Below are 25,489 nucleotides of genomic sequence, written 5' to 3' on the forward strand. Positions count from 1 at the left end.
CTGATCACGCTTGATTTATTGATGGTAGTTCCACCAGGCCTAATCGCCACACACCAGCAAAGGCAGGCTATGCTATAGTACAAGCCACTAGCCTGCCTCTTAGAACCTCTCATTTCCTTTCCATCGTGGAAATCTATCCTCAAAGAAATAACTTCTCAGTGTTCCATCTGCTATTCTACTACTCCTCAGGGATTATTCAGGCCCCCTCCCTTCCCTACACATCAAGCTCGAGGATTTGCCCCCACCCAGGACTGGCAAATTAGCTTTACTCAACATGTCCCGAGTCAGATAAATAAAATACCTCTTAGTCAGATACTTTCACTGGATAGGTAGAGGCCTTTCCTACAGGGTCTGAGAAGGCCACCGCAGTCATTTCTTCCCTTCTGTCAGACATAATTCCTCAGTTTAGCCTTCCCACCTCAATACAGTCTGATAACAGACCAGCCTTTATTAGTCAAATCAGCCAAGCAGTTTTTCAGGCTCTTAGTATTCAGTGAAACCTTTATATCCCTTACGGTCCTCCATCTTCAAGAAAAGTAGAACGGACTAAAGGTCTTTTAAAAACACACCTCACCAAGCTCAGCCACCAACTTAAAAAGGACTGGACAATACTTTTACCACTTTCGCTTCTCAGAATTCAGGCCTGTCCTCAGAATGCTACAAGGTACAGCCCATTTAAGCTCCTGTATAGACGCTCCTTTTTATTAGGCCCCAGTCTCATTCCAGACACCAGGCCAACTTAGACTGTGCCCCAAAAAAACTTGTCATTCCTACTATCTTTTGTCTAGTCATACTCCTGTTCACTGTTCTCAACTACTCATACATGCCCTGCTGTTGTTTACACTGCCGGTTTACGCTGTTTCGCCAAGCCATCACAGCTGATATCTCCTGGTGCTATCCCCAAACTGCCACTCTAAACTCTTGAAGTAAATAATCTTTGCTGGCAGGACTATGCTGAATCTCCTTAGGCACTCTCTAATCAGATATCCTGAGTTGTCCCAATTCTGAGACCTTTTATACCTGTTTTTCTCCTTCTGTTATTCCATTTAGTTTCTCAATTCATCCAAAACCGTATCCAGGCCATCACCAATCATTCTATACGACAAATGTTTCTTCTTACATCCCCACAATATCACCCCTTACCACAAGACCTCCCTTCAGCTTAATCTCTCCCACTCTAGGTTCCCACACCGCCCCTAATCCCGCTGGAAGCGGCCCTGAGAAACATCGCCCATTCTCTCTCCATACCACCCCCCAAAAATTTTTGCCGCCCCAACACTTCAACACTATTTTGTTTTATTTTTCTTATTAATTTAAGAAGGCAGGAATGTCAGGCCTCTGAGCCCAAGCCAAGCCATCACATCCCCTGTGACTTGCACGTATAAGCCCAGATGGCCTGAAGTAACTGAAGAATCACAAAAGAAGTGAATATGCCCTGCCCCACCTTAACTGATGACATTCCACCACAAAAGAAGTGTAAATAGCCGGTCCTTGCCTTAACCGATGTCATTACCTTGTGAAAGTCCTTTTCCTGGCTCATCCTGGCTCAAAAACCTCCCCCACTGAGCACCTTGTGACCCCCCACTCCCTCCCGCCAGAGAACAAACCCCCTTTGACTGTAATTTTCTTTTACCTACCCAAATCCTATAAAACGGCCTCACCCTTATCTCCCTTTGCTGACTCTCTTTTCGGACTCAGCCCGCCTGCGCCCAGGTGAAATAAACAGCCATGTTGCTCACACAAAGCCTGTTTGGTGGTCTCTTCACACGGACGCTCATGAAAGAAACTTTCACTGAATAAGTAAAGGCCTTTCCTACAGGGTTTCAGATAGCCACCACAGTCATTTCTTCCCTTCTGTCAGACATAATTCTTCAGTTTATCCTTCCCACCTCTATACAGTCTGATAACAGACCAGCCTTTATTAGTCAAATCAGCCAAGCAGTTTTTCAGGCTCTTAGTATTCAGTGAAACCTTTATATCCCTTACGGTCCTCCATCTTCAAGAAAAGTAGAACGGACTAAAGGTCTTTTAAAAACACACCTCACCAAGCTCAGCCACCAACTTAAAAAGGACTGGACAATACTTTTACCACTTTCGCTTCTCAGAATTCAGGCCTGTCCTCAGAATGCTACAAGGTACAGCCCATTTAAGCTCCTGTATAGACGCTCCTTTTTATTAGGCCCCAGTCTCATTCCAGACACCAGGCCAACTTAGACTGTGCCCCAAAAAAACTTGTCATTCCTACTATCTTTTGTCTAGTCATACTCCTATTCACTGTTCTCAACTACTCATACATGCCCTGCTGTTGTTTACACTGCCGGTTTACGCTGTTTCGCCAAGCCATCACAGCTGATATCTCCTGGTGCTATCCCCAAACTGCCACTCTAAACTCTTGAAGTAAATAAATAATCTTTGCTGGCAGGACTATGCTGAATCTCCTTAGGCACTCTCTAATCAGATGTCCTAGGTCCTCCCAATTCTTAGACCTTTTATACCTGTTTTTCTCCTTCTGTTATTCCATTTAGTTTCTCAATTCATCCAAAACCGTATCCAGGCCATCACCAATCATTCTATACGACAAATGTTTCTTCTTACATCCCCACAATATCACCCCTTACCACAAGACCTCCCTTCAGCTTAATCTCTCCCACTCTAGGTTCCCACACCGCCCCTAATCCCGCTGGAAGCGGCCCTGAGAAACATTGCCCATTCTCTCTCCATACCACCCCCCAAAAATTTTTGCCGCCCCAACACTTCAACACTATTTTGTTTTATTTTTCTTATTAATATAAGAAGGCAGGAATGTCAGGCCTCTGAGCCCAAGCCAAGCCATCACATCCCCTGTGACTTGCACATATACACCCAGATGGCCTGAAGTAACTGAAGATCCACAAAAGAAGTAAAAATAGCCTTAACTGATGACATTCCACCATTGTGATTTGTTCCTGCCCCACCCTAACTGATCAATGTACTTTGTAATCTCCCCCACCCTTAAGAAGGTTCTCTGTAATTCTCCCCACCCTTGAGAATGTACTTTGTGAGATCCACCCCTGCCCGCAAAACATTGCTCTTAACTTCACCACCTAACCCAAAACCTATAAGAACTAATGATAATCCATCTCCCTTTGCTGACTTTCTTTTCGGACTCAGCCCGCCTGCACCCAGGTGAAATAAACAGCCATGTTGCTCACACAAAGCCTGTTTGGTGGTCTCTTCACACGGACGCGCATGAAAGGAAGACTTCTCCCTCACCTCCTACATTTTTTTTTCCTGTAAATAAGATAGCTACTACTTTCCCAGCCCTAACTACAGGTCAGTCACTGCAACGCCTGCCCTCTACCACACCACACTTTTCCTTACTCTAGAGGCTTTTAGTTCCTGAACTGATACAGCCTCTCTCTCCCCCAGAGCCTTTGTCCAGAATGGTCTTCTCCTTCCTCTAGTTGCTCATGTCTACTTAACTCCTATTTATCATTCAAATCTCAGGTCTCAGCTCCTGATACTTCAGTGAATCTTTCCCTGACCTTGAGTCTAGGTCAAATTCCCATATTATGCAAATTTATAAAAGTAGGTACCACTCCTTGAGAGCATTTATAGCAATTGCAATATTATATTTGTTAGTGTCTTTATTGGGTAGTGTCTGCTTCCCATACTATACTGCCAGTTCCGTGAGGGCAGGGATTTTTTAATTACTCTCATCATTAAATCCTCAGTGCCTAACAAGAGGAGCATGACAGGCTCTTGCTGAATAAAGTCATTTTTCTCCCCACTGTAATCTTTAGAGTCACTAGGATTGCATCAATTCTATTTGTGAAAACCCCCTCAGTAAGTAAATAAATTAAGTCAGACCAATCTGGACTTCCAAAGGATTTAGTATAATTTCTCTAACAGAATAACTAAATCTGGAGGACAATGACCAAATTTAGAAGAAAAAGGCTGAAAGTTGAAATTCCACTTGTACTTGTAGCCTAATTACAATTCCTAATTCCGTTTGTACTTGTAGCCTAAGTACAAGTAGATGTTGTAAAAGGTTATTAGCTTCATAGTAGATTTAAATTGCACATACTACAATTCAGGAATGAATAAATACTCTTTTTTAAACAAGTTAAACTTTACTTGCTCTCAAGCCCCCATTTCTGTTTGGTAGCAGAAAAATAACAAACTTAATTTTTCCACTTAAATATAACTGTCTTGGGCTGGGTGCAGTGGCTCATACCTGTAATCTCAGAACTTTGGGAGGCCAAGGTGGGCAGATCATCTGAGGTGAGGAGTTCGAGACCAGCCTGGCCAACATGGTGAAATCCCGTCTCTACCAAAAATACAAAAATTAGGCAGATGTGGTGGCACACACCTGTAGTCATAGCTACTTGGGAGGCTGAGGCAGGAGAAATGCTTGAACCCAGGAGGTGGAGGTTGCAGTGAGCCAAGATCACACCACTGCACTCCAGCCTGGGCAATGCAGCGAGACTCCTTCTCAAAATAAATAAATAAATAAATACACACACACACACACACACACACACACACACACACACGTACGTTATTTAGACATTGTAATCTTTAAACTGTTCCCTAGCATAACCTCTGGGTGCAGGTGCAGGACTTGTTACACATAGAAAAGGCATAACTAAACAGTAAACTAGTCACTCTATGGTGTGGGGTGAATGTCTTTCTGCAAAGTACTCCAAGAATTGAGAGATGCAATTCTGGATCTTTTTTGGGGAATGGTTCCTCATTTGAGCAGGTAGTGACATGAAAATGGCTTCTATCTCTATGCTAAGTCTATTTCATAATATAGGAAATAGGGTGTTTGGGAGGCCGAGGCAGGCAGATCACCTGAGGTCAGGAGTTTGAGACCAGCCTGGCCAACATGGAGAAACCCCATCTCTACTAAAAATACGAAATTAGCTGGGCATGGTGGCGAGCACCTGTAATGCCAGCTACTTGGGAGGCTGAGGCAGGAGAATTGCTTGAACCCGGGAGGCAGAGGTTGTGGTGAGCCAAGATCACGCCATTGCACTCCAGCCTGGGCAACAAGAGCAAAACTCCAAAGAAAATAAGGTGTAATACCAGCCAATAACCCAGGCAGTGACCTTGCATTAATGATTAGAAGAGTTTCTTGCCTTAGAAGAAGAAGTTAGGGGAAAAGAAAACAAAAGCCAAGTCTTTATTCCTAATACAAGAAACAAGACTACCTGTATCTTTAATTTACTTTTTCCATTGAGCAAATATTTAATCATATCAATAGCCTGCTATGTATTTAGTAGGTACTCTTGGGGAGATATAAAGGAATTATATGATAGTCTCACCTTTAAAAATATTCACAATCTTGTTGAGATTTGACAACTAAGAAAAAAATAATTTTAAGTGGAGTGAAGTGGGGCTCTTAATCTTTTGATTTTCTCCTTGACACAATGGCTAAGAGTTTTCTGATCAAAGAAGCCGACTCCTTTGGCCTTAAATTAGGCTAATGTACAAAGATGAACATATAATTTATTATGTTAAGCCAGCAAGTCTACTTTTTCACCAATTCAATACCATGGTATAGTTTCTATTTTACTTGGCAAGGAATTTTCTAGCCCTGTGGTGATGGTAAAATATTCAACAAGAAGAATTTGCAAGTCAAATTTAGAAAATATCCTCTTCAGTTCAGGCCAACATCATAGCATATACACTCAAGTATAATAAAAGAAGTTAAAAAAAGTTTGAGCCTAGACATTTCATTCAATATATAAACATGTATATTGAGTCAATTCTCTATTAGAAACATTTAAATAGTTTCAATCTTTTATTTTTGTTTTATGCTATTACAGTACTGCAATCTTTTTTCCGAGGTTCTGCAATACAAAAAGCTCTGAAAACTTTTTTGTAACCCATTTTGTGGTAAAAGTTGAATGGACGTGAACTTATTTAGCAATAAAACCTACAAAGTTATTAAGCTATTCATGATCTTCACTTATCTGACTTCACATGAATATATGTTTCACTGCAGAATTATTTTATTGTAGGGTGTTTTTCCAGTACCTACTGGGGGTGTTATACAATACAGAGCATATGCAATATTATCCTTTTTAAATATAAGAAGTTTTGAATTCTGAAACACATATGCCCCAGGGTTTTGAATATGGGACTTTGGAACTGTAGGCATTGCAACAAATATCCTTAACATTTTTGTTTTGTCAGGATAAATGTATATCGTGTACACATATCAAGTCAAATTATCTGGGTTTGAATCTTTGTTCTGTCATTTATTAGCTGTGCTATACTTCAATTTTTTCATCAGTAAAATGGGGATAAGATTTCGAATTATTCTAGGGATTAAATGAGGTAACATATGCAAAACACTTAAAATGTCTGGAAATTAGTAAGCATTTAATACATGTCGGCTATAATTATGATAACATAACAGTGTACCAATTTATCTTTCTAACAACAGTGCATCCATTTCCCTATGCTTTTGTCTACATTTGGTATTATCATTTTTGTCTAATGTGACAGGCCAAAAAACAAAGAGAGAGAGATCCCATTGTTTTGCTTACATTTCTTTGATTTCCAGCGATGTTGAAAATATTTTCCTACTTTCATGAACCATTAGTATTTTTATACTCTTTTTCTTGAGTGTCACTATTTTATAAAGATCTTCCCTATTACAATATTTACATTTCCTATTACAATTCCTTATTACAATATTTATATTTACCTGTATTTTTTCTTAGTATTTGCAAGCCTGTTTGTTACTATCTTTCCTTCCTTCCTTTCTTCCTTTTCAGAGTTTAATCCTTTTAGGATTAATTTTCATATACGACTTTAAAAATATCCTATAGAGTTAGCCAGTTGCCCCAGTACCAGTTAAATACCAGTTACTGAATAATTCATCTTTTCTCCACTGATTAAAAACTCCATTTTTATCACATACTAAATTACTGGTATTCTTCTAGATATTATATATTAATCCTTTGATTGATCTATTATTTCTTTTCTTATTTATTTATTTATTTTTTTGAGACCGAGTTTCGCTCTGTCACCCAGGCTGGAGTGCAGTGGCGCAATCTCAGCTCACTGCAACCTCTGCCTCCCGGACTCAAGTGATTCTCGTGCCTCAGACACTGAGTAGCTGGTATTACAGGCATGCACCACCACACCCGGCTAATTTTTGTATTTTTAAATTTTGTATTTTGTAATTTTTGTATTTGTAGTAGAGCCCCATGTTGGCCAGGCTGGTCTCAAACTCCTGACCTCAAGTGATCTGCCGGCCTCGGCCTCCCTAAGTCCTGGGATTATAGGCATGAGCCACTGCATGCAGCCTGACCTATTATTTCTCTTGCCCACACCATATTGTTTTGACTTCTGGTATGTCAAATACTCCATTATTTTGATTTTTTCAAAATTTTCTTAGGTATTGATACACATTTATTCTCCCACATGAAAATCAGAATGCATTGGCAAAGTTTTCAACAAAACTGCCTGGGGATTTTGATTGGAATTAACTTGAGGAAAACTAGCATATTCCGTATTGAGTCTTCTCATTTATTCAAGAACATAAAATGTCTTCATTTCTTCATAAACTTTATGTATGTTTCATAAACTTTAAAGTCCTTTTTAATAGCTACAGCTGATTAACAAGTTCTGAAACAAGCATGCCCTTTTAATTTTTAGCAAATGGAAAACTAAATTGATTAACATGTGAATACCTTTATTTGTACTAGGTAGTTGTGAGGGACTGAATGTTTGTGTACGACCCCCGACCCTCCGCAAAATTCATACGTTCAAGCCCTCACCCACAATGTGATACTTGGAGATGAGGGGGAGGTAATTAGGGTTAGTTGGGATCTTCATGTTGGGAGTTAGTGCCTTTATGAGAGACACCAGAGAGCTTGCTCTCTCTCCTTGCTCACACAAAGAAGTCATGTGAGCACAGAGTAAGAAGGTGGCAGTCTGCAACCCAAGAGGAGAGCCTTCATCAGAAACCAACCATGCCAATGCCCAGATCTTGGACTTCTAGCCTCCAGAACTGTGAGAAATAAATTTCTGTTGTTTAAACCACCCTGTCTATGATACTGCAATATGGAAGTCCAAGCAGACAAATACAGTAATATATTTGTTACTTAGTGTGTCCCCAGACTCTGGGTTACTCCAGGCTTCACAAGTTAATTCTAGGCCAAGAAAATAGGACAACTGAAACAGTAAATATGGCCATAGAAAGGGCTACTTTGTTTGTAAAGTGCATTTTATTGTATTGCTTTGCATAAGGATTGATTCAGAAAAAATAAAGGATTCTAAGTCACTTTTTTCCCTCGTTCAAAATGAAAACCTCTCTGTTTTCCTTTATTTATTTTTTGAGACAAGGTGTCTATCACCCATGCTGCAGTACAGTGGCATGATTTTAGCTCACTGCAGCCTTGAGCTCCTGGTCTCAAGTGTTTCTCCCGCCTTACCCTCTTGAGTAGCTGTGACTACCAGCTCTTGCCACCATGCTCAGCTAATTTTTATTTTTAAATTTTGTGTAGAGGTGGAGTCTTGCTCTGTTGGCCAAGTTGGTCTTAGACTCCTGGCATTGAGCAATCCTCCTGCCTTGGCCTGAAAATAGTTTCTGGGCTCCATATTTCTAGAAATGCTGGTTTCCCTATTTTATTGCATAGAAGAACGCCAATGAGAAAACTGTTACTGATGTTTAGTGACCACATGTTACCATTTGGGCAAATTTGGAAGTGGTAACATGGAAGTACAATGTAGTCATTCCTTATAGTTGTGGAACACTTTACTAAATACATTTATATTTTTATATGCAAAATTTTCTTTCAGTCTCATTCTATGGAATAAACTCAGATTTAGAGAAATATATGTCTATCACAAGGTAGCACAAAATTAGAGTTTGATTTGACTTATTCCACTGAATGAAACTTTTTCTGAGAATGTATTATATGCACACTATGGTCCCCACCCTAGGTCTTTCTGTGCTGTGGTGGTAGGATTTTCTCTTAGCTTCTTGACAGACTCAAGCCATACTGTACTTATTTAGCTCAGGCTAGATCTAAGGATCTAGCCTACCACTGGACTCTGAAACCACAGCCAGATGTGTAGTGCTGCCTCTCCTAAGGTGCAAACCTCTCTCTGCCAGTCTCTACCAAACTGGAGCCCCTACTGGACCAGCAATTGAAAAGGGTGTCTCTTAACAGCTGAGGTATTTGCTTGGAAAGCTCTCCTTCAACCCTCTCTTTCCTCTTTTCCCCATTCTTTATTTGCTTGGAAAGCTCTCATTCAACCCTCTCTTTCCTCTTTTCCCCATTCTGGTTAATCTGCTTTGTATACAGTGAAAAGGTTTGAGATTTGATCTCAGGTCCAAATGGGAAGCCAGGCAGGCCACATGAAACTCATAGGCCTTAATTTACTCATTGTCCTACTTTATCCTGAACCAAACCTTTCACTAGTAGTTAAGTGGCCACTGGAAGTGAAATGATGTCCCAAATTCAACATAAGACTTGCTCTTGATGAAGTAGAAGGAAGCAAAAACATTGTTGAAACAGTAGGGATTTGCAAGGCAAGAATAATGAAAATAATGCTACATTAAATTGAAAAACAGGCAAACTAAAGTTGTGTTTTGAAAAGACAAGCAATATTTAGTTCTAGCTTTGTAATGATTGTGTACGTAGAAGATAAATCAGGAGCAAGATATGCAGCAGTGATTGTCATCTGAGGAAAAGTTAATTTCTAAAATTTTTATTCAAAAAATTGCTTATATGTCTTCTAAACTACAAAAGAGTGCACAGTAACAACTTATCTTTGAATTTAAATCTGTGGGCATTTTAAATTCTTATTTATAATAGCTTTGTCTTATTTTTTAAAATTAATTTTACTTTTTTTGAGACAGGGTCTCACTCAGTCACCAAGGCTGGAATGCGGTAGCACAATCACTGCTTGCTGCAGCCTCAACTTCCTGGGCTCAAGCAATCGTCCCACCTCAGTCTCCCAAGTAGCTGGGACAACAGGCACGTGCCACTGCATCTGGCTAATTTTCTTATTTTCTGTAGACATGGGGTTTCCCTATGTTGCCCAGGCTGGTCTTGAACTCCTGGGCTCAAGTGATTCTCCTGCCTTGGCCTCCCAAAGTGCTGGAATTACAGATGTGAGCCACCATGCCCGGCCTTGTCTTATTATATTATCTTTAGATACATTATGCCTCAGAAATATTTATGGATCATGGAATGGATCATGTCATATAGGAGAAAAAAAAGAGGGTGCTTTCTGTACTTTGGAAATATTGAACTTATTTTAAATATTTTCAAAAGAACTACACTGGAACCTCTGTGATTGGTATAGAATTACCAAATCTGATGGCGTCCCAGTATTTCACTAGTAATGGTGTTCTCAGAAGAGCTCTTATGAATAGTGCTACCAGCATGGATCCAGCATATTTTCTTTGCCCTCAGTCCCCTAAACTCAAGGGAAGAAAATAATACAATTTTCCTTCATAGAGTATAGATAAGAAGCATTGTGGTACATAGAGGAATACAGGACTAGGTGACAGGGAACAGCTGCATTTTAGTTTTGGCTCTGAGATATTTTTAACCAAATCATTTCATCTTTCTAGGTTTTAATTTCCTCGTCTATAAAAATGGAGATAACAATTCTTTTATCATTGAATATCTGGAATGATTAAATAAAACAGATCACAAAAAAAGAAAAAAATTATTGAGGAGCCAATATATGCCAAGTACTATAGTTAAAGGTGGAACTCCTAAGAGCTCCATCAGACCCATGATTGTACCAAATTACAATTTTAAATCAAATCATTAATAAAATGCTTTCAAGTAATCCTTATTTCACTCTAAAAGAAACTTTAATTTTAATACATTTTAAGGCTTACAATTACCAACTCTCAAAAGCAGAATAAATCAACAGTTGAAAAATAAAAATGCTTCCTATAGATATTTCCTTCCAAATGTGTCATCTGTTGGCAGACTAATGATTCATAGTAAAAATAATCTGTATGTTTTACATTTTTATAAAATATTTTTCAAAGGGGATACTAAATTGAGTGTAATAAGTTAAATAAGCAAACTAAAATTTAACAATGGAAAAGTCTCACAAATTATTGTTACAACATTCTACTATCTAAAGACTACTTTATAGATGGAAATCAATTAATTCCATACAATATTTTAAAACATTCTATAGATAAAACTTCCTCAAACAGAATTTTAATACAAAGTGTTACCCATCAAATTTGGGGGAAAAAAGGATTACATACATCAAAATATGCTAAAAGGACATTTAGTTTTACCTGAAAATAAAATTCAGTAAAATCCAAAAAATAATTAAATATTATAGATTAAAAGCTTGAGTGTTAAAATTAGAAAAATATCTGGGCATAACTATTAAACTATAAATATCACAATAATTTAATAAATGTTTCAATAATATACTTTTCTATTAAACACAAATATACATATAAATATTTAGGAAGAATCCACAGCTTCTAGTTACAGATGACAAACCTGATAGGGTCACAGCTTTTCATTTGATCTGATATACAAATAACTTGAAAGTAGTAAGACTCATATTTTTAATCATTTTGGTATATAGTTAGGTCAGATTCTATTTTCAGCAGTTTTCCATAATTTATTAGAAAGGTCAGCTAGTTATGTGAAAAATAATTTAAAATTACTTTATCTTTGATATTTAAAAAGTCTAGTTAGAATACATATGGCATATATATATCTTTATAAAAATAAACTATTGCTAGATTTTTTTCTGAGATTAGGTAGATAAATTAAAATATTCTAGAACATAATCTGAACTTAAAAAAACAAAACAGAAATCACCAATTCAATGTGCAAATATAGCAGAAGAGTTCCTTTTATGTTTGACATATTGACCATATGTGTCTAGTATAGCCCTTTGAAATACATTTTTTACTCCCTAAAACCTTGTTAAATAGAAATTAGTATTTTTTTATTCAATCATTATTTACTAGGGAGTTTTGCTATTCAAACCAAAGGTTTTTGCAATTAAACCAAGGATTACTAGTTTTTCATTTTTTATGTTTAAGTGGTGTGGTATAACTCCTTTACATACCTTATATAATAAAATGTATCAGGAAAAGCTATTACTCTTTAGATGTACAATACATAGTTACTTAGGTGATAAAGAGTTAATAAAATTTTCAAGGTCTGCTAAAGAATTTTGAAGTCCATCGTTCATATCTTGACTTCTAAGAAATTTTTTCAGAGTATCTAAAGCAGTTATTGCCTCAGATTTTGATGGTAAAGGGAGTTCAGTTCCTGGAGATCCATCATCATCTTCTTCGTCAGAAGTGTAAAATCCAGTTTCATCCGATTTACTTTCTTTGGTGCATACGGAATCACCATTTGGTGCTGCTTCACATGTCTCCAAATCGTCATCCAGGGCAGCATATTCTTCTATAGATAAACCTTCAGGAAATTCTACTCCTGCCCCCAGAGCATCAGCAACCAAATCCAGACCAGTATCCTTCTCTGCATTTGTTATGTCACTTTCTCCCTTTTGAGATTTGAATCCTGCCTCTTCATAGCTTTTAACAATAGTCTCTGGGGTTACAGCCCTCCAGCAAAGATGCAATGTATCAACTGCGTCTAGTAGTGAAAATGTAAATTCTCTGCTACCTTCAACAGAGCTTAAAAATTTCTTGATAAGACAGTGTCGATATTTGATTTTAAGGCTTTTAATAATGCCTTGTTTCATAGCTATACATTTGGAAGATAAACATGATGGAAAGAATGCTAACTCAATGGATTTTAGGTTCTTTACCTCTGGATGTGCTGGAAAAGACTCAACAAAAATCACCACTCTTCGTTGCTGAGCTTGAAATTTCTCATCAAGCTTTCGCATCCATTGTTCAAATACATCGGAGGTCATCCATGCCATTCTGTTAGCTTCATAACACACAGGCAATGATTTTAAACCTTTGAAACAATGTGGATTTCTCTTTTTTCCAATGAGAAGCAGAGGAAGTTTCTCTGAGCCATCCATGTTTGTGCCAACCACCAGAGTTATTCTGTCTTTGCATAACTTTCCAACTGAACATGTTTCGCCTTTAAATGCAAATGTATTGGTAGGTAACATTCGATAAAGCAGCCCAGTCTCTTTTATATTAAAAACATTTTTAGGATGATAATCATTTAAATAATAAGGAAGTACATTTTGGTACCAGACAGTCGAAGGGTCTACTGGTACACCTGTAGCTTCCACAGGTTGAGCTCTGAATACTAAACCATACCTGGATTTAAAACGATCCAGCCAACCATTACTGCACTTAAAATCATTATGGCCCAGTTTCTGGGCAAAATCATTAGCTTTTAGACGTAACATCGGACCATTAACTGGTACATTTAGACACTGAGCAATTCGATACCACCTCATTAATGCCTCTTCCAGATCTGTGTAAAAAGCAGTTCTCAGTCTTTTTCTCTTTGGATCAAATCTTAGAGATTCAAAGGCTTCTAGAACTTTGTCTTTATTCTTCATAATAGAAGACAATGAATTTTTCTTTATTCCATATTCAGCAGCAATCTCTGCTTTTTTCTTGCCACTTTCCACTGCATTTATGATGTCGATCTTTTCTTCAATGGATAGGCTTTTCTTTTTCTTCACTGTTACAGGCAGAGTTGAGGCATCCACAGAAGCTTCTGCCATCTCAGCCAGTGCTTATGTAGAGATTACTCTTCTTACTTCCTGGTGACTGTTTCTTTAATTACATTTGTTTTCCAGTATGATATAGATTGCTGCTTTCTAACCTACTTTATATACTAAAAGTTGGTAAGTGTCTAATAGTCTTATTTTGTAGGAACTTGATGACAAAATATGCTTTTCAAAGATCTGAAGAAGAAAAATATTATATGCAACTAGAATATTTTAGAAGAGAAACTTCCTTCCTAGAACCTTGTATAGCTCAGTTTATAGCTTATTCAGAGTTGTAGAAGTCAAGCTAAAATAGAAATCTCATTATATAAAACCTGTCCAGTCCTGCTGATGTATTTTTGGAACTTCAATCCTTTAAGATGATCCATTTTATCCATGCACACATTCAACCACCTATTAATTCTCCATAGAAGGCCTCAGAGATAAGAAGAAAAAACGTTCAAAAGTTTTCATGCAACTATTACCCATTAATTTTCAAGTTTGTTCATGGTAAAGAAGAAAATGGTAGAATCCTTCTAGAACTTGCCAGTATATCTTCTGCTGTTGTTTGAAAATGTAAAAAAAAAAAAAAAAAAAAAAAAGCAATTTTAGCGATATGTCAGTTGAATATTAAAATAATGCTTATACCCAATTATTATGTTAATAATGAAAATAATAGAAGCATGGTTCTGAAAATACAATAAAGTTTCCAAGAGAAATGCTTACCTCCCAAAGGCCTCTCTGTAAAAGCTCTCTAGTTCTGTTCTACAGATTTGAATTCTCACTTGCCTTTGAATGCTTTATAATATATAGTTCTGAAATAAATCAGATAAATTTAATCTATTTTGAAAATGTGGGCTTACCAAAATTAAAGAACTAAAAATGATGCTGGATAGATGCTTGGTGGCTATTTTTCACATGAGGTCACAGACTGCACCCTCTAACTTCTCCAAAAGAAAACATACTCAGACAGTAGTCACAAGGTTCAACTTTTAATAGCACATGGGAGACAGTGTCTCTTTTATAGGAGTCTGACAGAAAATGCTTCCCTAAAAAATCAAGTGACAATTCTATTTAAAAAAAAATCTAAATCCCATTTGACCTAAAAGCTTAAAAACCCAATACCTTTTTATTTTTATTATTTAAAATTTTTCTCTTCTCTTTTTTTTTTTTTTAACCCTTATCCTGTTAGTAGGCTAAGAACTCAGTAACTTTTTTATTAATTTGACACATTAGCTGAAGGTACAGAGGCCAGAAATACTGGACAAAAGGCATAGAAACAAACAATTAGGAGAGTATAATGCAGAAAAAGATGTAGACTAAGAATAGGAAGGATAGTGACCACAAGTCTTAACGTCTCAGGTCCTCTACTTTCTATCTGTAAAAAAAAAAAAAAAGGTGCCAGGCAGTTCTGAATTGAGAAGTGACTCTGCTATTTAGTACTCATGTGATCCCAGGTCATTTACTTAACCATTTGAAGCTTCAGCTTCCTTATCTGTAAAATGGGAGTAACTACAGTACATACTTCATTATTGTGCATTCAAAAAGATTCAATGAAAGAGCATAAAGCACGTAGCACAGTATTTAGTATTTTAAGAAAGTGCTCAACAAATAGGTGGTGATGATCTCATCATCATTATCTCTCTCATGTCTTTTGGCTGTGTGAATCTACAATTCGGGAAACTATAAAATCCTACTTGCAAACAGAAGCAAGAATCCCACCTTAAATCTATACTCAAAGTAGGGCTTTTCTTTTTTTTTTTCTTTTGAGATGGAGTCTCACTCTGTCACCCAGGCTGGAATACAGTGGCGCAATCTCGGCTCACTGCAACCTCTGCCTCCCGGGTTCATGTGATTCTCCTGCCTCAGCCTCCCAACTAGCTGGGACTACAGGCACACGCCACCATGTCTAGCTAATTTTTGTATTTTTAGTAGAGACGGGATTTCAACATGTTGGCCAGGATGGTCTCAATCTCTTGACCTCGTGATCTGCCCGCCTCGGCTGCCTCCACCCTCCCTAAGTGCTAGGATTATAGGCGTGAGCCACTGTGCCCGGCCTAAAGTAGGGCTTTTCTTAAGCCATGAGAACAGTCACATGGCCCCAGATAGGCTCACCTCTACTTTCCCAAGTCAGCACCTCCCTTATCAGAATCTGTGGGGCAGCCAAGATAATAACAAGCTAATTTGATGAGCAGTGTTACTTCTGTGTGAGTGTGGGCACTCCATTCTTCTTGCTGGGCTTCCTGGTTTCCCAGGTGACACACAACTTTTTGCACAAAATCTTTTGACAAAACTTTTGCCAAAATTCTTCTGCCCTTGTTGTCCAACTCAAAGGAGGAATTTTTATCATAGGAATTACAACCAGTAAAGGAATTCTTTTTTTAAAAAAAGTGTCATTTCGAAAAAAGTCTTAAAAATGATAGCCCAGGGTTTTAGTTTTTAAATGGTTTTACTACCTGTACTCCAAATAACTAAGGAGGAAGGTAAAACTGGATTTCATTGGTCCCAGTTACAATGTGGTTAAGAGCAGTCCAGAATCCAGGCTTTTAAATGTCAAGTCAGCATTCTTTTCACTATATTACAGTATCTTTGAATCACACTGGTGGGGCCTCCTGTGACCATAGTTACTGATTCTATGCTCCCAGCACCAACCTAAGCCAGCATTTCCAATGCCTTAAGAAAAAAAAAAAAAAAAAAAAGCAACATTAGGCCTCCATGGAAGAATAGGCCATTATGAATTCTGTGAACACAAATAGCAACTCTATCTGTCAGGGAGGGCAGACCTAAGTAATAAGATTTGACCATACAACTAACGTTAAAAAAATCTTGCTTGTATATGGGATCTCTTCTTATATTTTCCTACAATTTTCCGTAAATACGCAATTATTTCAAAATAAAAATAAAATTCTTGCTCTTATTAGGAAGATACCAACCTTCAGAAATTGACATAGCAAAAACCAATTTTTCAAAGACAAAACAAACCAAATTTACTAGGAGAAAGAAAATCTCCCAACTTCTTCCTTCCTTCCTTCTTTCCTTCCTCTTTTCCTTCCTTCCCGCCTTTTTTCTTTCCTTCCTTCCCTTCCATCCTCCCTCTCCCAATCCCTCCCTCTCTTCCTCCCTCCCTTCCTTCCTCTCTCCCTCCTGCCTTATCTCATTTATCAGAAATAAAATCTATCATGTCAAACAGCAAGGATTATAGAAAAAGTAATTTCATTTTCTTCTTTTCCCATCCTGGTTAAAGCGATATAATATATACTATCAGAGATTGCTCATTATCTTGAGAAAATTGAAAATGTGATAACTTTATTTAGGAAGATTAGGTTTTTCCCCTGAGTTAACATTAGTCAAAGCTACAATTTTCCATGATAAGATACAATACATCTTTATTCCTAAAAACAATCACATTTCTAATCCCAAACAGACAAATTAGACTTTTTCCCTAGAAAAGAATAAGGCATCAATACTACTTGATCAATGAAGCTGACATTCTCCAAACTCCAACAGTATAACATCTGGGATATTCTTTTGCAAGGAGTAATGGCAGCAGCTAATATTTCTCAGAATAGTCATCCTCTCAAGCTCATTTATCATTCTCCCTCTTGAAAATATTACAGCAGAGAAATGCTATTCTACATATTAGGGAATATTTTCTCTATGTCAACGGTTAAGCTAATCAGAAAATAAGAATATGCAAATCATCAAAAAAGACTCACCAAATTAATTTCAAATAAAGAAAACAATGGTCAATCCTACTACTAATAAGAAAAACATAAATCTTCTTTTAAAAAAACATACATTTTTGTTTTTGCCTATCAGAATGTCAGTATCTAGTATTTGCTGGGGTGAGGTAACAGGGTGTTAGGAGGCACATAAATTGTTACAATACGCTTATGGAGGGCAAATTTGCAATATGATATACAAACCTTAAAACTGTGTATAATGTTTTATCTAGCAAGTCTATGTCAAGGATTTTTTTTTTTTTTTTAAGACGGAGTCTTGCTTTGTCACCCAGGCTGGAGTGCAGTGGTGCAATCTCAGCTAACTGCAACCTCTGCCTCCTGGGTTCAAGCAATTCTCCTGCCTCAGCCTCCCAAGTAGCTGTGACTACAGGCATATGCCACCACGCCCAGCTAATTTTTTGTATTTTTAGTAGAGACGGGGATTCACCGTGTTAGCCAGGATGGTCTCCATCTTCTGACTTCGTGATCTGTTCACCTTGCCCTCCCAAAGTGCTGGGATTACAGGCGTGAGCCACCATGCCCGGCCTATATCAAGGATTTTATCCCAAAAGAATAATTATAGATGTAAAAATAATTTCTTACAAATGTATTAGTTTTCTACTGCTAATGCAACAAATTACCACATACTCAATGCTTAAAACAACACCCATTTATTATCTCACAGTTCTGTAGATCTTAAGTCCAGGTGGGCTCAACTGGATCCTCTGTTTAGGGTCTCACAAGGCAGAAATCAAGATGTTGGTCAGAAGCTGGGCTCTTATCTGGAGGCTCTGGGGAAGAATTTGCTTCTAAGCGCAATCAGATTGTTTGCAGAATTCAGTTCCTTGCTGTTGTAGGACTACGGTCCCTGGTTTATTTTTTTGTTGGCAGTTGGCAGGGACTACTCTCAGCTTCTAGAGGCTTCCCTCAGGTCCTTGTCTGTGGCCCTCTTCATTTCCGCAACGGAGAACATTCCTCCTGTAGAATCTCTTTCACACTTTGAATCTCTCTGACTTCCTCTACTGCCACAAGCAGGAGAAAACTCTCTGTTCTTAAAGTGCTCACTTGATTAGGTTAGGTCTACCTAGAATATTGCCCTTTTGATTAATTCAGAGTCAATTGATTAGCAACCTTAATTACATCGCCAAAATTCCCTTGCAAGTAACATAACATAATCATGGAAGTAATATCCCATCATGTTCACAGGGAGAGGGAATTATACAAGGTAAGTGTCACTGGAGTTCATCTTAGAATTCTACGTACTTACACGGGACTATTCCCTGCATTGCTATATAATTACGGACAAAATTGAAAATATGCAACAAAAAGGATTCATTCAATAAATTAAGAAATATCTACATGCTGAAATACTATTGTGCCACACAAAGAGAATATTTAATGATATGAAAAATTCCATGATACATTAAGTGAAAAAAGCAAAATATAAAATTATATGTCAACAAATACAACATACACTAAAAATTACATGAGAGCAGAGGCTCATGGTTATTCCTACACAGCTCACTTCCAGCAAACCATAGGGTGTCAATAACAATTTGTTAAATAAATGAAGAAATATATATCTACATAGATATAAAGAAAAAAAATACATTGACCAAAATGTTGAATGTTCTCTCTAGGTAAATGAATTATAAATAAGTTCAGTTTTTTCCTCTTTATAGTTAAAAACATTTTTACAACTCTAATGTTCTACCTTTTTTTTGCTTCCACAACAGTCATCTTAGAATAATGTTCTACTTTTGCACCAAGTTATTAAAAAAAAAATCAGTATCAGAAAACATAAAGCTGGCATTCTTCCCATTCAGAATCTCTAGGAGTAATGAGTCACTCTCCTTTTATCAGTAGTTTATACCCCTCTGCAGAGTATCAACTACTTTCCAAACTTAAGAAAGCACTCACTCATTGTCTTCTACAGATAGATAGCAACTATATCCACTTAATCCTGCTTGTACCATTACCCTAAGTAGCAGGAGTTGCTGGTATTCTTGAACTTGCCTGGTATGCAGCAGACAACATTTCCATAACTCAACTAGAGTTGGCCAATTTCCTGGTGCTATAAGAGAATCAAATAAGTCCAAAGTTCAGTTTCCCAAAAACCATCTTATTTATCATGGGAAAACATGCAAAACAGTAGTATAAAGCAGACTGAAATGGGGGCTCAAATCAAAGACTGTAAGATCCAAAAAGAGGGAAAAATGAATTCTCACAGGGAGGATAAATAATGGGTTCATGACAGAAGCAGCATCTGAACTCAACTGTAAAGGATGGATAGGTACATCACAGGTAAGGAAAAATAGGAAAACATTTCTGCTGATAAGAATAGAGAATAAAGCATGGAAGAGGGAAATAATGCAGTTTGAAGCATATTAAACATTTCTTTGCAACTAAAGTTTCACATCTATGTCTATATTGGTATTTATACCTATCTCTATTAGTTGGCTAAATTAGCACTTTTCCTTCAGGTATATAAAAGAGAGTGCTCATTTGCAAGATTGAGGCCAGATCTTGGTAAGCCTTTAATGCCAGGATAAAGAATTAGACTTCATTGAGTATGCCACAAATGCCATTCAGGGCTACTAGAGTTCCCCACAAGCCCAATGAATAAATAGCACCTGATTTTTCAAAAGCCAAATAAGCAGCCAATAGCAGTGCAAAGTTAAATGAGTAGATAATCTCCATGTCATCAGTATATATGGAAGGCAGCTATTCCCTTTTTTCTTATCTCTCCAAAAATAAATGACAATTCAGAGAAAAGTAGTAATCTTCTATTCTAAACAAAATGAGCAGGCAGGGTCCCCCAAGTTTTAGGGCAAAGGAGGAAAGGAAGAAAAGAAGGGAGGGAGGGAGGAAGGAAGGAAGGAAAAAAGGAAGGAAGGAGGGGAGAAAGGAAAAAAGGAAGGAAGGAAGGGAGGGAGGGAAGGAGGAAAGAAGAGGAAGAAGGAAGGAAGGAGAAGGGAGGGAGACAAGAAGGAAAGGAGGAAAGGAAAAGAGGAAGGGAGGGAAAAAAGGAAGAGAGGGAGAGAGGGAAGAGAAAACAAGTCTCCTCTAAGCAGCACCAGGCTTAAAATAATGTTTTTCAGTTAGTACCAAAAATATTCCCCAATCCAAAGAACGCTGGTTGCTGCTTCCATTGTCTCAAAGGATGTATAGAATTCCACTATTTTCCATCACCAGCTGAAGTAGTTTCTAGTGTTTTCTTGGAGCCAGACTACATTCTAATTTCCTTCAGGGCAGTGGAAATCATGGAAAGATTAATCCCGTGTATATATAGCCTTGCACAGGGTAATACTGTGGATGAGGATTAATCATACACAGCACCAGAATTCACTGAAGAGTATCTAACTTAGTTAGCACCTTCACCAAGCAGAAGTTAGCATTAGTTCCAAATCCATCTGAATCTCCATCAAAACCATCAGCAGCTGCCAAAGAAACTATGAACAAACTAAAGCAAGTCTTCACCTTTCCAAAATAAGAAACACTTCTGAGTCTAACAGTCTAATAGTTAGACTAACTTTAGTCAAGCTAAGTACCTCCAAATTCAAGAGACAGCTAGCAGGAATCTTTAAGACAACAGCCAGCAAAAACAATTTAGTATTCATTGCCCACATCATTCAAGCACCGCTGAGTCCTACCGTACACTTCCTCCAAGTCACCCTTCTGAAACCCTAGGACCAACACTTGTACTTAGCTGCAAGTTCTGTAGTCGTTCAGTTCCTACACAATTACAGCAGTAATTAATTTAGATTGGGAATATTTTCTTATAATTGAGAAGACTAATGGTCTCCAAACCAACAAGATGGCTTTGTACAGAAAAATCCACACTAAGCTATAAGAATTGAAGTTACAGTTTGAGTGGGTTGGCATATATATTTGCTCCTTCCTTTTGTTTAAGACAGAACCACTTAAGACGAGAGATTTATGTTTTGGAATTTCAGTACGATTTTTGTAAGAGCTGGTATCCTAGAGAGCTCAATCAATATTGTTATACATTGGAAACATTTATGGTGCCATAGGTATTTACTATTCACAGATCTGGGGAAGATACCTGCCAGGGATATTTCACTACACTGAAACTCCCTGGAAATCTGTAGAGGTAGAGTTCTGCCTTTGGGCATCAGTCATTAAAAGTATCTTGTCAGTTACTGCGACAAGTAAAGGCAGCTGAGAAATACGGTCTAAAGAAGGGTAAATCTCGCCATGTGCACAGTTACCCTTCGCATTTCTACAAGCGAAATGGGAGTAAAAATGAGCATTCAAAGCTGTCAAAAGCAGTCCAGCAGTTCGAAGGGATATTCTGTGATGGACCAACTGTATGGTACAGTGTGTAAATGAACTTCAGGTCTATCTAGCACCACGGCGGAGCCACGCTTTCCCACCACTGAGCGCTGGGGATGGGTAGAGTAGTGCAGGTTGGGGCCCCGTTTAGGAAACTATGAAGGGCTCTGAGAGAGCGAATTGTTCAGCAGTTTCCGTGACAGGACAATGATCTATTTAAGAAGTAATGGGGCAAGCAAAGAAAGCAGAGCTCGGTCATCCGGGAAAAGAAAGAGGAGCCGGAAAGAAAAGTATCAGGGAATCTACTGTGAGAGAGCGAGCAAAGCAAAAAGCGATCACAGATCCAGAGCAAGTAAGAGCTCAGGGATGCCGGGCCCGGGGGTCTAGCCTTTCTGAAGGGAGGGGGCTCCCCAGGCACGGGGGCAGCGCGAGGGAGCGCCCGCATTCCGTCTGCTGCCTTATCTTCGCATTCTCCCCACCACCCCTACCTTCCCCGCGGGACTGGAATAACCTTCTTCGTGCTCTCCGGTGGCTGAGAAAGCAGCTTTCGCTCTTCTGTGGTAGCGTGGCGGCGAGCTACATCCACCTCCACCCTCCCGGCACCAGCTCACGGTCTGTTGGGGGGACTCCTAACGTGTGAGGCTAGGATGTGTGAATGAAAAAGAGGGAGGCGGAGGCCTCCTGGAGACCTTCGACCTCTCAAGACCAGGCAGGGGCGCCCTTCCGCAAACTCCCAGCTCTAGCCGGTGCCTCTGGCCCCGCGCGCACATCCTTCTACTATTAGGTCGCTGCCAGAAAATTACCCGGGAAACGACACCGTCGGAGTCCCGGATGTGGTTGCTAGGGCAGCAGAGGGAGGGGCGTAGCCCGCCTCCCGGAGAAGGGCGGAGGGATCCTCGTGGGAGGTGCGTTGGCACCACCGAGACGTGGCCGGGCAAGGCCGGATTGAGGGAGAGAGAGGCCGTCCAGGGCCAGGGACAACGCTACTTCCGGTCTCCTCACTTCCGGCTTCGCTGGTCTTGGTGCTGGTTCTGGAGGCCGGGTTGAGAGGTCGCCGGTCCGACTGTCCTCGGCGGTTGGTCAGTGTGAATTTGTGACAGCTGCAGTTGCTCCCCGCCCCCGAGCAGCCGAGGTGCGTGGGGGAAGGGGAAGAAGGAAAAGGTCCGGGTCGCGTTTCCGCTTACTTCTTGCCAGGGTTGAGGCGATTCCAGAGAGCGGCGGAAGGGATAAGCCTCGACTTGGAAGCCACCGAGTTACCCTAAGACAGGTGAGGGCGGAGCTGGCTCGCCTGGGAAAAGGCGGGGGAAAGATGGTTTGAGGTGGCTGGTGGGGCGGGCACGTTGCCTCCGGGTTCACCGTTCCGGACTTTCACAGGGCACGCCTCTCCTTAGTCTGTGCCATATCTGCCCAAGTGTTGTGCCTTTGGTTTCTTCTGTCCTTCATTCCTTCTGTCCCTCTGAGTGTGCCCCCGAAACAGTCGAGTGAAGGTGTAGGACTGGCCCTTGCAGGGAGGCACTCTCTTGGCTTTGCATACATTGGGTGGGAAAAGGGGTTGCAGGATCCAGAATCCGGACCTTTCTTGACAAAGTGTCGGAGTGGGCCACCTTCAGGCTTGGTGTCCAACCCTCATTTCTCCCCTCCTCTCCCTGCATCCCCAACTTCCTCTCTCCCGCAGTGGGAGGAAGGGAGATAGTGACAGTCCCTCTGAGAGGTTCATCTGGCAGTGGTGCAGGGAGGAGTCTTGCCTGTGAAATGTCCCAAGCCTGACTGTGCGTCTGAGGACGTTCAAGGAATGCTGGAGTTTTGGAAAAGGAGTTGTGCGATTGTCTTCTGCTCCGTTCCTGTTTGCCAAGTTACTACTGTTTACGTGTCTAGGAAAAGGAAATAATTTTTTAAAAACAGTTTTTAGACGCTAGACGTTTTTCCCTTTTACTTTATTTTGTTATTACTTCCTTTGTTTTGTTCTTACCTTCCTCTTGAGCTCTTTGATTTCAAGAAGTTTACACTTTATGCTTCCTGCAGATCCTTTAGCCACTCTTAGGATTTCTGTCCCCCGCCCCTACCCTGTTTTCTCCTAAAGTATAAAATTCACCTAACTCCATTCTTATTTGATAAGGAAAAGCCGGAAGAGATCCAGAACTTCTCATAAACTTTTGCTTTCATACTTTCACCTGTAAGGGTGTGTTCATGCTTGCCATTTAATTAACTTAATTGGCATAGAAATGTACACCAGAAATGGTTACCTTTAAGTCAGCCAGAGGGCTTCAGGAATTGGCCTTTTCTTTTTTCTTTTTTTTTTTTTCTGAGACAGAGTCTCACTCTGTCGCCCAGGCTGGAGTGCATTGGCGCGATCTCGGCTCACCGCAACGTCCACCTCCCAGGCTCAAGCTTTTCTCCTGTCTCAGCCTTCCGAGTAGCTGGGATTACAGGTAGGCGCCACTACCGCCTGGCTAATTTTTGTATTTTTAGTAGAGACGGGGTTTCACCGTGTTGGCCAGGCTGGTCTCAAACTCCTGACCTGAAATGATCCGCCCTTCTCGGCCTCCCAAAGTGTTGGGATTACAGGTGTGAGCCACCGTGCCCGGCCGAATTGGCCATTTCGTTGCTGTTCTCTCAGAGCGGCTACAGATGACTATATTTTACTGCTGTCTTAATTCTACTTTTCTTTCGTTTGTCCTGTGATGTTTTTTGTTTTGTTTTCCTTGCTTAGCATGACCCACGTCTTCTCCCAGAACTACCAAGTCTAACACACTTTTATCTGAGAAAACAGAAAACATTTCTAATGTATTTTCTGGATTAAATCCTTGCCTCAGTTACTTTAGTTTCTTTTCAAATTGATAAACTGGTTTTCCTTGGATTATGATTTACCTTAATCCTGGATGATGATTTGGGGTTCATGGCCTAAGGGTCAACAACTTTCAGGGGTCTTCCTCATTCCCACCCCTGAAATTATATGCAGTTTTGTTTGAGTGAATTTTTTTCCCCCCTGGGGAAAGTGTCCATTCTTTTTATCAAATTCTCAAAGAAGATATACAGCCTCTTGATAGATTAAAACCACCACTTAGGCAATATCTTGTTGAAGTTAGTGAAAACAGGTGTGTGTGTATGTGTTTTCCCAAACTGTGCAAAGGAGATATATAGCCTCTTGATAGATTAAAACCACCACTTAGGCAGTGTCTTGTTGAAGTTAGTGAAAACAGGTAGGGTGTGTGTGTGTGTGTGTGTGTGTGTGTTTTCCCAAACTGTAAATTGTTTGCTTTGGGACCAAGGAAAGGAGAATGCAGGGATTCTTCTAGTTTGATATTGAAATCTCTACTTTAAAACGTTAGTGTTTCTAAATTTCTTCCTAGACTTACAGAAGGAAATGAGCCTGCCCACTTTATTTCCTGATTTGTGGTTCTGAGGTTTCTTTTTAGGGATAGCTGTTTGTGGTCAATGCTCTGGAGATCCAGTGGATTTACAAACTGATGCGCCTATCTTTAATATGTATTAAATATCACCAACCAACTAGGCACAGTTCAGAGTAAAACATTTAAATTCTAGTTGTATTTTGCTTTCATTTTCTTAATTTTTTTTGCTTGAGGCATGTACCTTAGGATTTGATTTGGCTTTGCTAGGAAGAGCAAACAAGATGTTTCAGTGGTATGGTCCTTTGGAATGTTGTTGCTTATCTTGACATCCCCTTTCCCTCCATTCTGTATGAGAGATATATTAATGATTGTTTCTCTCTTGTGAATACGTTAGTACCCTTCCAAGCTTAATGTAAGTTTTAGAGTACATGTTTGAACTTACTGATTTGGTTGTGAATTATTTGT

The 25,489-nt window shown here is 39.3% G+C and overlaps 2 protein-coding genes across 9 annotated transcripts in view; one reads left to right on the forward strand and one right to left on the reverse strand.

Annotated features, from left to right (window-relative positions):
* Positions 1–10,818: 10,818 nt before the first annotated feature.
* TIGD4 (tigger transposable element derived 4) lies at positions 10,819–22,602 on the reverse strand. Of its 5 annotated transcripts, none has more exons than XM_054484559.2 (3): positions 22,186–22,456; positions 14,383–14,471; positions 10,819–14,217 (listed from the first exon to the last, which is right to left on the reverse strand). In XM_054484559.2, exon 3 carries the CDS (start codon positions 13,669–13,671, stop codon positions 12,133–12,135), a length of 1,539 nt encoding a protein of 512 aa, XP_054340534.1. In that variant the 5' UTR covers positions 13,672–14,217; positions 14,383–14,471; positions 22,186–22,456; the 3' UTR covers positions 10,819–12,132. The 5 variants fall into 5 exon arrangements, 4 of the variants coding, with proteins under 4 accessions (XP_054340534.1, XP_054340531.1, XP_054340533.1 ...); XM_054484556.2 differs by having other exon boundaries at positions 22,163–22,456; XM_054484558.2 differs by lacking the exon at positions 14,383–14,471 and having other exon boundaries at positions 22,186–22,489.
* Positions 22,523–25,489, forward strand: part of ARFIP1 (ADP ribosylation factor interacting protein 1) — a 129,395-nt gene continuing 126,428 nt past the window's right edge. Inside the window, exon 1 of one of the 4 annotated variants that reach the window (XM_054484562.2) lies at positions 22,523–22,941. The gene's annotated coding sequence lies outside the window, so the exon portion shown is untranslated. The remainder of the gene's footprint in view (positions 22,942–25,489) is intronic. The other 3 variants (XM_054484563.2, XM_054484561.2, XM_054484564.2) reach the window with 3 other exon arrangements.

The sequence above is a fragment of the Pongo pygmaeus genome, chromosome 3 (genome assembly GCF_028885625.2).
Source record: "Pongo pygmaeus isolate AG05252 chromosome 3, NHGRI_mPonPyg2-v2.0_pri, whole genome shotgun sequence".
NCBI lineage: Eukaryota > Metazoa > Chordata > Mammalia > Primates > Hominidae > Pongo > Pongo pygmaeus.

Excerpts from the sequence above, each read along its gene's own strand:
- TIGD4 (XM_054484558.2), bottom strand. The coding sequence starts at position 13,671 with ATGGCAGAAGCTTCTGTGGATGCCTCAACTCTGCCTGTAACAGTGAAG.